Source organism: Macrosteles quadrilineatus, unplaced genomic scaffold (assembly GCF_028750875.1).
Source record: "Macrosteles quadrilineatus isolate MER2022 unplaced genomic scaffold, UCM_ALF_1.0 Scaffold_126__1_contigs__length_306307, whole genome shotgun sequence".
NCBI classification, from domain to species: Eukaryota; Metazoa; Arthropoda; class Insecta; order Hemiptera; family Cicadellidae; genus Macrosteles; species Macrosteles quadrilineatus.
The window spans coordinates 140166-156036 of NW_026542719.1; the positions used below are offsets into that span (position 1 = coordinate 140166).

Below are 15871 nucleotides of genomic sequence, written 5' to 3' on the forward strand. Positions count from 1 at the left end.
GTATTTAAAATATAAGTTGTAAACACTTGCAATGTCCTATCCTAAATCAAAACCAATATTTACATACAAGTTAGTTCATCCCTCTGATAATATATACTAACTAAACAAGCATTTAAAATACGTGTTAACGTGGTTATCACCCTAATTTTCAATTATTTACATATATTTGATATTGTCTCTATTATAATATCTTGGTGAAGAAAAGTGTTCATCAGTCTTGTACCACATCTAAGAAGAAACCGTCGGAAGTCCCGGATTGAGTAGGGACAGTGACTTAACAGGATAGCCTGAAGCACCTGTTAAGATCCTGACCAGACTCAAGATCACGAGGACACAACAACCCCACGGCTATCTTCAAGACCAAAGGCCACCACCACACTACCACGCTACCAAGGACCAAAGCAACCCAAAGAGGACGGCCCAGGACGAGCGACCGACGACTCGAAGTATCTTCACATACTTGGTCATAGCGTGCACAACTTGTATGTGAGGGAGAAACTCCATAAAATATAACAAAATCTATTTATAAATGAAATAAATAAACTATAAGAAAGATAAGGTAAATTTAAAGTAAATATATATAAATAGAGTAATTGAAGTAGAATTCATATAAATACCAACCCTCACTTAAACTCAAAGGGGTCAACCTAAACAAGAGCAATTTTGAAGTTTGAATAAAACAGGATTCAAAACGAATCCATACACGGACAGACTGTACACAAGGTTTACATTTTATCTGCGATTTATAAATTCTACACTACACCCCAGGTTGATCCACTTACCGCACTAAAGATCCAGGAAGAAGAACACTCTCCCTGGTCCTTAACTTTGGTTACGGCTCCCTTCATCCTCCAGTCTATACTATCGGGAATTTCCAGGGTCCCATTGGTCTTAAACGTAGCTTTTCTTCTCTGGCTGTCTTTATGCAGTTTGAAACCTTGGCCCATCCTGTGCACCTCACCTGACCTCTAATGAACATAGACATAGGGTTAGGCTGACAAAACTTCAAGTTCATTTTTCTGTTGCAGGTATAATATTTTTAATTCTTTACCTCTGCAAGTCACAAGGAAACCTGCTAAAGCGTTAGCGAAAAGTGTAAGGGATTGGCTGGCTGCAAACTAATTTTATTCCTTGTAGGAGTTTTTCATCTCAAATTATAATACAATGAAGAAAGAGAAATAAAATTGAAAAGAGATTAAATAACATTTAACCCTGCCTGCCCTGGTAATTTTCACTGGTAATTTCAGTGTAAGTGTAGTTTTAGAATTTTCCTATTTTTCCATGTTTAAAAAAAATTACAGCGTGTTATAGTTTTATTTACTTATTTATTTATTTTCCATGGTGTGCTTTTAGTGAATTTCCCATATGAGGTAATAAGCTACTGCCGCAGGTCTCATGGTTAGACCTAGACCCGGTACTGATTTACTTTGTCGTTTTGAGGTCCCTATAGGCCAAAAACAACATCCGTTCAAATTCATATATATATATATTTATGTATATATATATATACGAGATATATAAGTGAAATAATAAAAACCATAGTACCCTGAAATTAATTTTTATTGAAACTGATACGCATTTCGGTGCTAAGGCCAAGTTCACAGTAAGAGTTATAAAAGTATTGTAAACAAATAAAATAAATAATTTGTTAATAACACATATGTATTGAATTCATAGTAAATCTTGATTAAATGGTTAGGTAAATTTTTTAACATGTGAATGTGTAAGATTCTTCCCTTATTTGTCAGATTTTTTCATAAATTGGATTTTCTTTTTTGTTTTTGCATTATATTGAGAATTTGGTCGCCGTGTTCTTTTGAGCGTAGGTATATTTGCAGTTCTTCTTTTACATCCATTTTCCCCCTTAGAATATTGAAACACTCTTCTAATTTGGCATAATTATGATTATTTTCTAATATATGTTCTGCATAAATTGAGCTTTGGGATGCCTGATTGTTTGATTTTAAGCCGTTTAGAAATCAAACATTCTTCACAATTAGAAGAATTGTTCATAAATCTCACCGTGTAGTATGGTTACAACATACACTCTGATTGAATAACTATCCACCAAGGCAGCACCACAGTCGCACTTCGCACACCAATACACACTGGCCAAGTAGGCAACTGCCAAAACGGGGAGTCTCCTCGTTAAGTGCGTTATTTACTTTTATCTCTCTCCTATTGCCTTGTTCTACTTAAGGTCATCTCACGAACATGCACACAGAACAAATAGGCAAGCGACATAACGAGCGTTCGTCTATTTTGTTTGGCTCAACACTTAAGCCGGGTTTTCCTAGGAGCGGAGTCGGCGAGCGGAGAGAGGAACGCGGAGAGCGGACTCCACTTGTCTTAGGCAATTTAATGTTACTGTTTTCCTAGAAGCGGAGCGGAATGCCATGTTAATTTCAATTCCGCTCTCCGCGTTCCTCTCTCCGCTCTCCGCTTCCGCGCCTAGGGAAACCCAGCTTTATGGCATTTCTAGGCAGGAGGACTTCTTCCACGCTTTCAGAGTGACAACTTATAATGTATGAAAATTGAAAAATGTAATTTATAACAGAATACACATACTATTGAAGGAAACTTTTACTACAAAGTATATTTTCAAGAATATGTAACAATATGCTTATATAGGGTGCGGCAAAAAAAACTATATATTTTATGCAACGCACTGCTCAGCGACAGGTCGTCGGAGAGTGGTGGGGTTGGGCTCGTTGGAAAGCCTACTCGATGCCATTATCTGTGGTCATAGATCAGTGGTCACCAGAGCATCGTGCGTTTGTTATCGAGTCGAATTTAAAAAGTATTGATTCAGTCATTGCAACTCAGCGGCAGTTCCATGCATTCTTTTAATTAGGGCAACATGTATGTATCATTACTTTAAAATTTGACTCGATAAAAAACTAACATTGCTTTGGTGACCACTGCTCTATGACCACAGATAATGGCATCGAGTAGGCTTTCCAACGAGTCCAACCCCACTACTCTCAGACGACCTGTCGCTGAGCAGTGCGCTGCATAAAATATATAGTTTTTCTTTGCCGCACCCTGTATTTGATTACAAATTCAATGTATAGTACTGTATTAATGAATAACAATATAAAAAGTATTTATTGGCTCCGTTCAATTTTGTGAAAACTTTTTATTAACATGATATTGATGAACATGATCTTATCTTTATATATTTAATAAGAAGATGAATTTTGTGATAAATGTTTCAAAGCTATCACCCAACTATTCGCCACTTCCAAGGTGTTGTTGGATTAAACTAAATAACCAGGAGTTACTTAGTGAGTGGATAATATATGTTCTAAAGAGTTGCATGGGTTGTAAGGAATGGCACCTGCATTCACCTGTATGATTATTCAAGGTTGGTGATCAATAAATATAATCTAAAGTTCTTGATATTATTGTTAAACACTTTTTAAATCAAAATTAATTTTAACATAATTAGTTTGGGAAGGATTATTTCCATTTAAAACAGGGATAACCATCATCCTGACTGACTGTATTTTTTTAATGTGTTTTAGCATCACTGGTTTTTAAAATTCCCTGCATTGTAATTAAAAGAAACATTTTATCATAAAAATTATTCGCTTAATTATTATTCAAACTAAAATATCTGACTAGTAATTTAATTTTTAATTTGCTGTCATGTTTTTTTACGTTATGAATCCTCTTAGTAAAGCTGGGGCTTTTTTTGGAGAGGAGGGAAAACACTTTTACGCACACAGGTAACCAGCCTATAGTAATATTATACAATAGTGAATTTATCAGACTACTCACTAAAACACCCCCTCTGCTCTGTTGGACACAAACCTGGAATTGCTTGTCACATTACTTCAAGTCAGGCCAACACGTGACCTCAGTCCTCATGACTTGCACCGTTTCTGGCATTTATATTTTTTATGATCTACACCACATCCTTGTTACGGTCGAGCTTCTTGGCACGGAGAACACCCTGGATGTAAAGTGACACACAGGTCCAATTGTCCTCAACCTCCATCATCATCGGTATGACTGTGTCCACCGACAGCAGTCCTACGAACTGTTGAGCCTCCATCGGGTCCTTTCCCAACGCTGACAGTGGAAGAAAGCATGTTCCAGGTCATCGGTAATGCCTGGGCAGTATATGCAATCAGGTGACACGGTTTTGCCCATCCTGAACAAGTACGACCGGAAAAAGCCGTGACCCGTCAGAAATTGGGTGAGGTAGAAGTTCACCTCTCCGCAACACCGATTAACCCAAGGTTGGACTTGCTGCATCAGTCGCCTGTTCCCAGATTTCCATGGCAGGTGCGTGTGCGTTCCTCCGTTCTTGCCTGGTCCTCCCCACGGCGGCTAAATTGCTAATTGATGATAAATTGCCTTCCTTTCCGCCGCCAAAAAAATTGACGGGGATGACTCCAGCAACCACCAGGATGGCGGGTTCGGACACTGTTCGATAAGCAGTGATGCAGCCCTTAGTGCTGCCTGACACTGCACTCGGGCGAGCCGCATCCTATATATCTCCTTATTGAGAGCGTCTGCCCACACTTCCGCACCGTACAGGAGCACGGAGTAGACTGCAGACTTCAACAGCCTTCTGCAGCTGGGCCGTGGACCTCCGACATTGGCCATTAACCGGCTAAAGGAAGAAACCGCTTTAGTGGTGTCCAACGAGTGGTTTGGACCTCAACGTTCCCCACCCTCAACGGCACGATGTTGTCTGTCATATGTTTAAATAATCAGATGATTATTGTTGATATTGTTATTGTTTACATTTAATCTTTTGCGTTGAATTAGTTCTAGAATAAAGTTAACTAATTATTTTACGTGTATTTTGTATATTTTATGAAGATAAACCAATGGCGACGAGTGATAAAAGTGAAAATGAAACTAGAAAATTAAAACAGCAAAGAGGAATCATAAAATCTCAAATTACAAGGACTTTACATGTGCTGAAAACCAAAGGTTTGTCTATATATGATGCTCTGGGCAGACAAACTCTACTGGATGAAACGTGGAATAGATTCTCCAAGTTACATTAAGAGATTATAACAAATACAGACAATGAAGATGAAATTATCGTACAGATGTAGAGGAAACATACCTCGAGGCAAGAGCTTTATTTTAACCATTCTTTGTCACTATCAAGCAAACAGAAGTACCTAGAAAGGAATGTTTCTAGCGAATTACACGATCCTTATAAGTTGAACATACCGAATGTGAGTTTCACACCCTACACAGAAAATGAAACCTTTCGGAATTTCCTAATGCGGTTTAAAAATTTCTTGGATCTAAAACAAATCACAGAGCACAAAACCAAAACACAACTGTTTGTTAGCACTCTTACACCCGTAATGCATCAGGCATTATGTGACACAATTGCTCCTGAGACACCAGGTGACAAATCGTATGAAGAACTTTCAGATATACTGCAAAACTGTTTGGAACCTACTCCAAGTGTACTTGCTAATCAAAATAGGTTCATCAGTAAAGTTCAAGATACTGAAGAGAGAATTTCTACTTACGCTCGAGAATTAAAACGTTTGGCAATTGACTGTGACTTTAAGTTTTACAACTGTGAACATTCAGTCTGCGATATGTTCTTGAAGATGCAAATCATTCGAGGATTAAGAGATAATGAAGTGAGAGTTAGGCTTCTTCAGGAAAAAGGAAATAAACAATAATTTAAGGAAGTGGTATAAATGGCTATTTCTATTGAATAATCAAAACTGGAAAGTTATGCAATAAAACCTAAGTACTCTTATTACGTTACAAAACAAACTAAAGATGTTAACTTTGTAAGTAAACAACCTGGGTTAACAAGAAAGAGTAGAAATTAAATCAAACCGTATATTACATTTCAAGATTTAAGAGGTAAATGTTACAGATGCGGCAGTGCTCAACATAAAGCTGATACTTGCAAGTTTAAAAATTAATTTTGTAGGAAGTGTAATAAGATCGGACACATTGCGAATGTTTGTCTTAAACGCAACAGGGTTAGCAATGCAAGCGAGAACGCTTACAAGTTAAAATCGAACAAAATTGATGTTGAAGATGATAATGACAACGTTCATGAGGTTTACATGTTGGGGACACCGAATGTGAATGACAAGTTTATAATTAACGTTTCTATTGAAGGCAAGTCATTGAATATGGAACTTGATACCGGGGCGGCTTTGAGCTCATTATCTTACAGTGATTTTCTTAAACTTGAACTTAATAAACGTATATTCAAGACGGCAGTGGAAATGAAAACATACACTGGAGAAGTTATAAGGCCTGTAGGAGTTTCAGCGGCTTATAGGGTTGCGAGGAAAGCTCTTCGTCGGGCTATCATCAGGAGCAAGGTTAGCTGTTGGAGGAGGCTTCAGGAAGATGTTGACTCTGATCCTTGGAGACTGGGCTGCAAGGTTGTAACCCAGAAACTCGGCGCCCGATCACCACCTTCCGTCATGGAGGGCACCACCATGGACAGGATCGTCACCGCCTTTTTTCCTAGGCGGCCTTTTTCGACTATGGCGAGGTAGGGACATTCCACTCTTTAGCATTAAAGAGCTGGAATCATCTGTCCTCTCCCTGAAAAATAGAAAAGCACCTGGTCCTGATGGTATTCCCAGTGAGGCTCTCAAGAAGGTATTCTCAGTTAACCCCCTCTTACTGCTGAGAATGTACAACACATGCCTGTGCGAAGGGGTTTTCCCAACTCCTTGGAAAAGGGCTAGGCTTGTGCTAATCAGCAAGGGGAAAGGTGACCCGAATATGCCGTCGTCTTACAGACCCCTCTGTATGTTGGATGTGGCCGGAAAACTATTCGAGAAACTGATCCGCTGCCCCTGACGTCTGCCGTGAAAGCTGCCGGAGATTCGTCTCCTCGTCAGTACGGCTTCAGAAAGGGTCGGTCAACAATCGACGCGATATCCGAGGTACACAGAGCGGTAGAGCGTGCCGAGAGCTTCAATCATTACTCTCGCTGTGTCGTGCTTCTTGTTACGCCAGATGTCAAGAATGCTTTTAACTCGGCGAGATGGGTCGATATGTTGAGCGCGTTGAGGAACAGCTTCCGCGTACCAGCATATCTGTTGAGGCTGATCGAGGACTACCTGCGCTGCAGAACTCTTAATTACGAAACTAAAGATGGTTCGCGGACGATGGATGCTACTTCCGGTGCCGCGCAAGGTTCGATACTCGGCCCAGATTTGTGGAACGCTGCCTACGACAGCCTTCTGAGATCTGAGATGCCAAAAGAGACCGTTTTAGTTGGGTACGCCGATGACGTCGCAGCCCTCATTGCTGCACGCAACGTTGAGCTAGCCCAACTGAAACTGAACCAAGTCATGCGCGTTGTAAACGCCTGGATGACTGATCATGGTCTGACACTCGCTCTGAGCAAGACAGAGATCGTCATCCTCACGAAAAAACGGATTGAAACCATCGTTCCGCTACGAGTTGGGAACGTAGTTGTCCAAACCACGCGAACCGCCAAGTACCTTGGAGTCATGGTGGACAACAAGTTGAGCTGGAGGGACCAGATCTTCCGTACGGTGGACAAGGCTGCTAATCAAATCAAATCAAATCAAAATCTGCTTTATTTCCAAAACCTTTTACAATATATACATATACAAAATACGAACAATAGTCCCGCATAGGCCGTAAAGACCTGTGCGCGGGACGAGCTCTATTACAAACTAGGTGTACAATGCAGTTGTCTGCTTGCAATATTGAGCGGAGCCAACATATTAATTTAATGCCAATGATATATTTGGTTCGCATTTTAAATTGAATGCCTATTTGCAGTAGGTATCCAAAGTCAATCTGTCAATCATAAGTCAGGATTAAGTGAATGAATTGTCTACTTGCAGGAACCACATTCTATGTTTCATCTGGTTCTCATAAGTTAAATGTCTACTTGCAGTATCCAATGCTAATGATATATTTGGTTCGCATAAATGTAATGCCTATTTACAGATTCTAAAGTCAATGGTACGTCCGGTTCACGTAGACGGATTGTTTACTTGTATTATCCAAACTCAATGGTACATGTAAATGAATAGTCTACTTGCAGTATCCTAAATCAATGGTCCATTTATTTCGTTCACTTAAATAAAATGCCGAATTGCAGTGTCCGAAGTCAATGGTAGGCTTAGGCCTACTTCTGCTTCACTTATATGGGATGTCTATGTGCAGTAGTCAAAGTCAATGATGCGTCAAGTTCACGTCAACGAATTGACTTATTGCGTTATCGAAACTATGAGTGTTAAATTTGGTTCATATTAATTGAATTCCTATTTGTAGACTGCAAATAGGAATTGCAGTACATATTCAAAGTCTACATTAATTGCACGTCTTGCTCACATAAAATACTGTAAAAGTTATTTACAGTATCCAAACGCAATATGGTGCATTAGCCTAATTCTGGCAACCCTTATGGTTATTCATTTTGTAGTAAATTATGCTCAATGCTATTAATCAAAAGCAGGAGTGTAGTATAAGAGAAGTTCTAAAGTTCACTCGCTTCGCTACGCTCTGCTCAATAATTTTTATATCCTGCAAATGAATCATGGTAAACCTATGCGATACCTGCATTATTAAAATGCAATAACGATTATTATTTGAGATCCCAGGTTCGAATCTCCTCGGCGGCCTTAAAATTTTGCTTCTGATTTTGTTAGAATATGATTTTCTCTTAACTTCACTCATTAGTTTTTTTTTTTTATCTGAGACATTTATAATAATTTAATTTTGTGATAAGAATGCATTTTTTACATTTTACATTAACTTTTTGTTTGTAATCATTTCCTAACAGCAAATAATTGAGATAGGCTAATCGATTCTTAAAAAGTAAGAAATATATTGTCAACCACTTTCAAAATTTCCCTTTGGTGCAATACGACTATAATGTAGACTAAAAAGAACAAGTTTAAACTTTAGGAATTGGTTTACCGGTACACGTTACATTACATTTATAATAACATCAAAATAAGCAGTTTGCTTAACTTGAAACCATATTTTTCCTAGTAGCTGGAACCTATATATTTTTCCAACTTAACTTTAGACTACTACATGGCTATGTTTAAAACTATTTTGTGAGTTAAGATCGCAGAGTAAAGCGAGGTGGTAGACAATAGGCCTACCGGTAGGCATATTTGGTTTAAAAACGACGTTGTTACATCTTCTCATGAATTTGACAGAGGAGCCTAATTTAATTGGGGATTAATTCTTGTCAAAGTGCACACAGCAATTTTAGTGTTAATCCTTTGGGATTTTATTGTCTAAGTTACACCATTTAGTTTTAAACCTTATCTGTAAACCAAGTGGTTGTGATTTCATTTCGTAAAATTATTTTGTATTTTTAGCTACAGGTACATTTTTTACAAGTTTACTTGCAAATCAAGGGCAGTGTGATTTTTGTCGGTATAATTATATTGTAGTGTTTTTTAATTACCTCGTTCTTCTTCTTCTCCACGCAACATAGGCTTAGGCCTAATTAGTTGACTATTCGTTGTTGTTAAAAAGAACAAAACGATTATACAATTAAATATAAACGTCATGATTTTAATCACTCAATATAGAACTGATTGTTAATCAATTCGTATTACATGCAATTAACTAGTATGCTCTTTACTATTCATCAGATTTTTTCTTTTGTACTGTATTTATAATGTGGTAGATTTGTTGACTAACATATGTCGAGGCTCTTGTTTACTTTTTAGTGTTGACTCGCAAATAATGTCATGGCAACCAATTAACCCATAAGGCCCATGTTAAATTTCTAAAAGTTTGCATTCATGTAGGGAAAATTTCTATGGTCCGATTTGTACCTTTTCAGATTTATACCTTCCCATGGTTGGTTACTATGACTGTGTTAAATTTCGCGAAGATCGCTTCAGCCGTTCAGGAGGAGTATTTGTAAAACAAAAGCAGGAGTGTAATATAAGAGCTTCGCTCGCTTCGCTCGCTCCGCTCAATTAGAAATATTCTTAAAAATTAAAACTAAGTTTATCAAAATACTATTTACAACTAAGCGATGAGACAGCTACAGGAACAGTTAATGCTAAATAAAAGGTAGTCGAGTGAATGGAGTTGCAGTTCCTGATATATGTACGCTAAATATTGTTTGGTGTACTTGTGTATAATTATTGTTAGGTATTGTATACTGAACCGATAAGTGTCTCAGACTGATCGAGCCCAATCTCCAACAGCCAACTGCTTACCAAACGTTTATAAACTGGAAGAGATACCTGTAGATCTCTAATCTCTGATGGTATATTCCTATACAAAAAATTCGCAATATAAAAAGCATTGGTAAGGTTTGCAGACTTGAAAACTCGGGGTACCTGCATACCTACATTTACAGCTCCTCTGGTGGAATAGTTATGTGTGATTGGCGTCACTATCAAATCTTTATTAGAGTAGGTATATACAAGTAAAGTTTTGATAAAAAGTTGACGCACCGAAAGTAATTAAGTGTTTTTGAATAATACATTTGTAGGGAAACGCCTGTTGAATTGAAAAGCTATTTTAATAATTAGTTTTTGTATGACAAACAGAGGCTTTAAAATATTGCTACTAGCTCCTCCCCATACTATAATTCCATATTGAAGTACTGATTGGACAAATGCATAGTATAACATTTTTATTTCATTAATGTTAAAAATTTCGCAAACGTTTCTAAAAACATAAATTAATTTCCTAAGTTTTGTCTTTAAATATTCAATATGGGGTTCCCATCTTAACCTACTATCCAATATCACTCCCAAGTACTTGTAATGATCTACTCTCTCCAAATGTAAACAACCACAGTTCGAGACACCTGGATCTCCCCAAACATGCATCACAAGTCTGAGGTTGGTGGGAGGCTCACTACTTTGTCTGAGGAAAATTGGCATATATTTGGTTTTTAAAACATTCATTGATAATACATTTTGGGAGAACCATTTTTGAATAAGGCACATATCTGTTTGCGCTACATTGAATGTTTGGTCCCAAGTATTACCTTTGAATATAACTGCAGTGTCGTCGGCAAATAAAAAGAGCTTTCCTGTGATTGGAAGTTTGTCTAAATTATTTATGTAAATCAAAAAAAGGGATGGTCCCAGCGTACTGCCCTGGACAACGCCATAGTCTATTTCACGTATATCGCTAAAATTGTTGTTAATAGAAACTAACTGGCTTCGTTTATACAAATAACTACTAAACCATTTTAGGGCCAAACCACGAATTCCGATGGATTCCATTTTATTTAAGAGAATATTTCTATCAATGGAATCAAATGCCTTTGCAAGGTCAATGAACACAGTCAATGCTTTTTCATTTCCGTTAATACACTCCGAAATATATTTATTCATAGCGAAGAGAGCATCACTAGTATTTTTACTCTTCCTAAAACCATACTGGCATTCTGATAACAAATTATTATCTTTCAAATAACAGTGCAATTGTATTTTGACACATTTTTCTAAAATCTTAGACATAAAATTCAACAGGGATATTGGGTGATAGTTGTTTAACTCTTGCTTTGTACCAGATTTATACAAAGGAACTACTTTCGCTATCTTAAAACGGTCAGGAAATTGTCCTGAGAGAATGCTTAGATTAACTAGGTGTTTGAGTGGAGATATCAGTGCCGGAATATTATTTTGTAATAAAATCGCCGAAATTCCATCTATACCAGGAGCAGATCCACCACGCTAATCCCTAATGCACCACTCAAGTTGGCTGTCGGTGACCGGCTCTAGCCGGAACTCATGTCTGACTCTGAACGCTGAATCGTCAACCAGCGGAGGTCCAGCCAGTTGCGGTAAAAAGTACATAAAAAGTACATTGCTAGGAGTGTCGCTGCTCTTAGTAGGCTTATGGCCAATGTCGGTGGTCCCCGGTCCAGCCGTAGAAGACTACTGATGTCCGCAGTCCAGCACGTGCTTCTCTATGGCTCTGAGGTGTGGGCAGACGCGCTTAACAAGGAGGCGTATAGGTTGAGGCTCGCACGAGTGCAGCGTCAGGCGGCACTCAGGGTCGCTTCCACGTACCGTACGGTGTCCGAACCGGCTGTTTTGGTGATTCCTGGAGTTATCCCAGTCAAACTCTTGGCAGCGGAGAGGAAGGCAATCTACCAGAGGCAAGGCTACATCGGAAAGGACGGTGCAAGAACAGAAGAGCGCTCCCGCACTTTTCAGATGTGGCAAAAAAGCTGGAAAAGGGAGACTTGAGGACGTTGGACTGCCAGACTCATCAGGCAGGTCCAACCGTGGGTGGAACGGCGGCACGGTGAGGTTGACTATTACCTCACGCAGTTCTTGTCAGGTCACGGCTATTTTCAGTCGTACCTGCGCTTGATGGCCAAAACGAATTCACCTGACTGCATTTACTGCCCATGCATTCCCGACGACGCGGAACACACTTTTTTCCGCTGTCCACAATGGGATATGCTTCGCCAGGAGGCCTTTCAACATCTTGGGGTGCTGTTGATTGAATCGATCTGTGAGACTTTGCTGAAGGGTAAGGAACTGGGACTGCTGGTCGCACTTTGTCCGGAATGTCCTTCAAGCTAAAAAGAACGATCTAGATCGGAACATAGTCTAGATTTGATAAGAAATAAACGGCTAGACACGGCGTAAGCCCCTTGGGCGTAGGCAAATTTGGCCTAGTTCCGATGAAGTGCGACAAGTGTTCCCAGGCTAGTGTCCGAAGAGTAGAGGAGGTTTTTAGTGGGTAGTCTCTGGGCCATAAGCCCGTTGGAGTCCCACACTACAGGCTAGCAGCCTGTGTGCATAAATGCATTTTCCCACCTCTCCCTAAAAAAAATTATTTTAATTAATTAATAATTATTAAATTTAAAAATTCAATTTTACAAAATTATATTTTCTAAATTAAAATTTTAAACATTTCTTAATTTTTCAAATTTTCCAAAAAGTCTATATATAGAGGTAACATCAGCCGGACACCTCATTCTTAAACACGAAGCCGTCATGTCAACAGTGCTCCGTGTCGTTCTCCACCAAAAGTAACTTGATTCGCCATTACACTTTGAAACATCAAATGAAGGTAAAACTGTGCAAAGTTTGTGATCTAATCTGTGATAATAACATGGCTCTAAAATCGCATTTATTACAAAATCACAAGACTTGTAATTTTTGTAAAAAAAATTGTATTGGACATTTTAGAAGACACGTAAATTCTTGCAACAATTGTCCATACACAATGATAAAATTTGTTGGTGAATCAATTAGAGCTGAACTTGAAAATACTCTCAAGTCTTGTCCTCTGCCGATAAAATGGACTTTAGTAAGGAGAATCAAATTTATAAAATATTCAATGGATCAAAATTGAAAATTAGTTAATGAGAAATAATGTATTGCAGATTTTAGAAGCCTTACCACCTTAACTATTGAGAAGAGAGATTTAAAGCCTCAAATTGAAAATGCACTTTTAAAGATTGATGCATCCATACAAATATATCAAACCCAAGGTAGTGGATGGATATATGACCATACTAAATATTGGCAGTTACATGTTTACAAGTATAAGCCCCTAAGTCCAAAGTCATACATTCCCACACCAGAAAGTATTAAATCGAAACATGCAGTTCTACATATAAAAAGATCAGACAATAAATGCTTCCTTTGGTCAATTTTAGCAGCATATCCAAATTTAGCAGCATAGCTGATATAGATATCCAATGAATAATACACATCAAAATGTTAAAAGAGTCTCTAGCTATGCACCCTACGTAGGTCAGTTGAATATGAAAAACATAAAGTATCCTGTGAAAATAGCTGATATAGATAAATTTGAAAGGCAAAATAATATAAGTGTTAATGTACTTGGGGTTGAATTGGCTGAAAATCCTTTGTTGGAGTTTCGATTTAAAGTCTTTTCTTCTTTGCTTCGTGCCCAACACAAATATCGCACTTATAATAGAGAGGGCTGTCCTCAAGCTGCGCACAGTTTTCATGAGCCCAACCCTTGCAATCTGAGCATTGATTCCAGTTTTCTTCAAATGTTTCGTCACAAATAATGCAATGTGTTACATTTTCTTCAGACTCACTTCTTTCTTCAAACTGCAATTGCCTTTTTGCGATTCGTTTTACATTTATAACATCTTTTGCCTTTTTCAAAATTTTCTTATTTTCTCCGTTTGAAGGCCTTGCTCTAGCGTTTTTATTTTTAAGACTTCCTTTGTGATTTTTATTTTGATCATTTTCTCTCTTATGTTGCTTCTCTTCCTTCAATGCTTTTCTTTCTGCAGCAAGTTTTTCCTTAACTACTTTTTCCATTTTCTTCTCTTCTAACTGCATTTTATATGGCGTTGATGTCAAGATTTCACTTTTTTCCGAACGATTCTGCCTTGTTACAAACTTTGTATTTGAACTACTTGGGAGTGGGGATGGTTCTTCCAACAAAATCTCTTCGATTCTCTTCTCTGTCAAGATCTCTCGTTCATCTATGTTTGATGGAAGCCTTGCATGTTGTGAATATTCGTCTAATGAAATCCCTGAAGGTCCTGGTTGCACGTCTAGGAGCTGCCTTGAAGTGCCAGTGTTTTCACCCGGAAGCTGTCTTGAAAGTCCAGCTTGAACGTCTGTGTCTGGGAACTGCCTTGAAGGACCAGCGTCTGCGTGTAGAAGCTGCATTGAAAGCCGAGCTTGAACGTCTGGTTCTGGGAACTGCCTTGAAGGACCAGTGTCTGCGTGTAGAAGCTGCATTGAAAGCCGAGCTTGAACGTCTGGGTCTAGGAGCTGCCTTGAAGTGCCAGTGTTTTCTCCCGGAAGCTGCCTTGAAAGTCCAGCTTGAACGTCTGTGTCTGGGAACTGCCTTGAAGGACCTGCGTCTGTGTGTGGAAGCTGACTTGAAGGACCAGCATCTCCGTGTGGAGGCTGCCTTGAAAGACCAGCGTCTGTGTGTGGAAGCTGACTTGAAAGACCAGCATCTCCATGTGGAAGCTGCCTTGAAGGACCAGCGTCTGTGTGTGGAAGCTGCCTTGAAAGACCAGCGTCTGTGTGTGGAAGCTGACTTGAAGGACCAGCATCTCCGTGTGGAGGCTGCCTTGAAAGACCAGCGTCTGTGTGTGGAAGCTGACTTGAAAGACCAGCATCTCCATGTGGAAGCTGCCTTGAAGGACCAGCGTCTCCGTGTGGAAGCTGCCTTGAAGTTCTAATCGAAGGGGCAAAATCTAAATCATCAAACACATTTCGGTCAAGAGGAAATATCCCAGTGCATTTGAAGCCTGATTGAGCCAGCTCCATTCGACAAATTTTTGAAAATGCCTTGTTCACAAGCCCAGCCATATCCCTTAGAGTGATTTTCATGTTTGGATATTGTCTCATCCAGAGTGAGCAAGCCTCGTGGTAGGCATTTTTAAAGGGTTTCATGACAGTTCTGTCAAGGGGCTGGAGCCTGTGAGAGGTGTGAGGAGGAATACTAAGCATGTGGATATGGTGCTCCTTAGCAAACATTATAACCTCCAAGTCCTTATGGCTTGAGTGACCATCTACAATCAACAAAGCTGGAGATTCTTCACTAGGGTTCACTTTACTTTCAAACAATTTAAGCCATTTAAGAAACCCATCCTTATTTATCCAACCACTTTTTTGTGCATCAAAAACACTGCCCAAAGGTGCATCCTTTGTCAATTCAATGTCCATTCTCACTCTTGGAAACACGAAAAGGGGAGGAATAAACATGTCCCCAGCAGCGTTAATAGAAAGCAGGATAGTTACATTCTTACCACGTTCGCCGGAAGTCAACTTACCAACCTGTTTTTTGCCCTTGACTGACAAAACTTTCAATTGATTAGTGTGAACACATGTAACGCCAGTTTCATCTGCATTAAAAATCTTCGATGGCGAAAATTTGTACTTTTCAACTAGGGCAGCAAGCTTATCATAAA

At 39.0% G+C, this 15871-nt stretch overlaps 1 protein-coding gene across 1 annotated transcript in view; it reads right to left on the minus strand.

Moving 5' to 3' along the window:
- Window positions 1–15871, minus strand: part of LOC128982127 (procathepsin L-like) — a 163339-nt gene that overhangs the window by 112313 nt on the left and 35155 nt on the right. The window contains exon 4 of the mRNA XM_054401177.1: window positions 783–968. Coding sequence (XP_054257152.1) covers window positions 783–968 — 186 coding nt within the window. The remainder of the gene's footprint in view (window positions 1–782; window positions 969–15871) is intronic.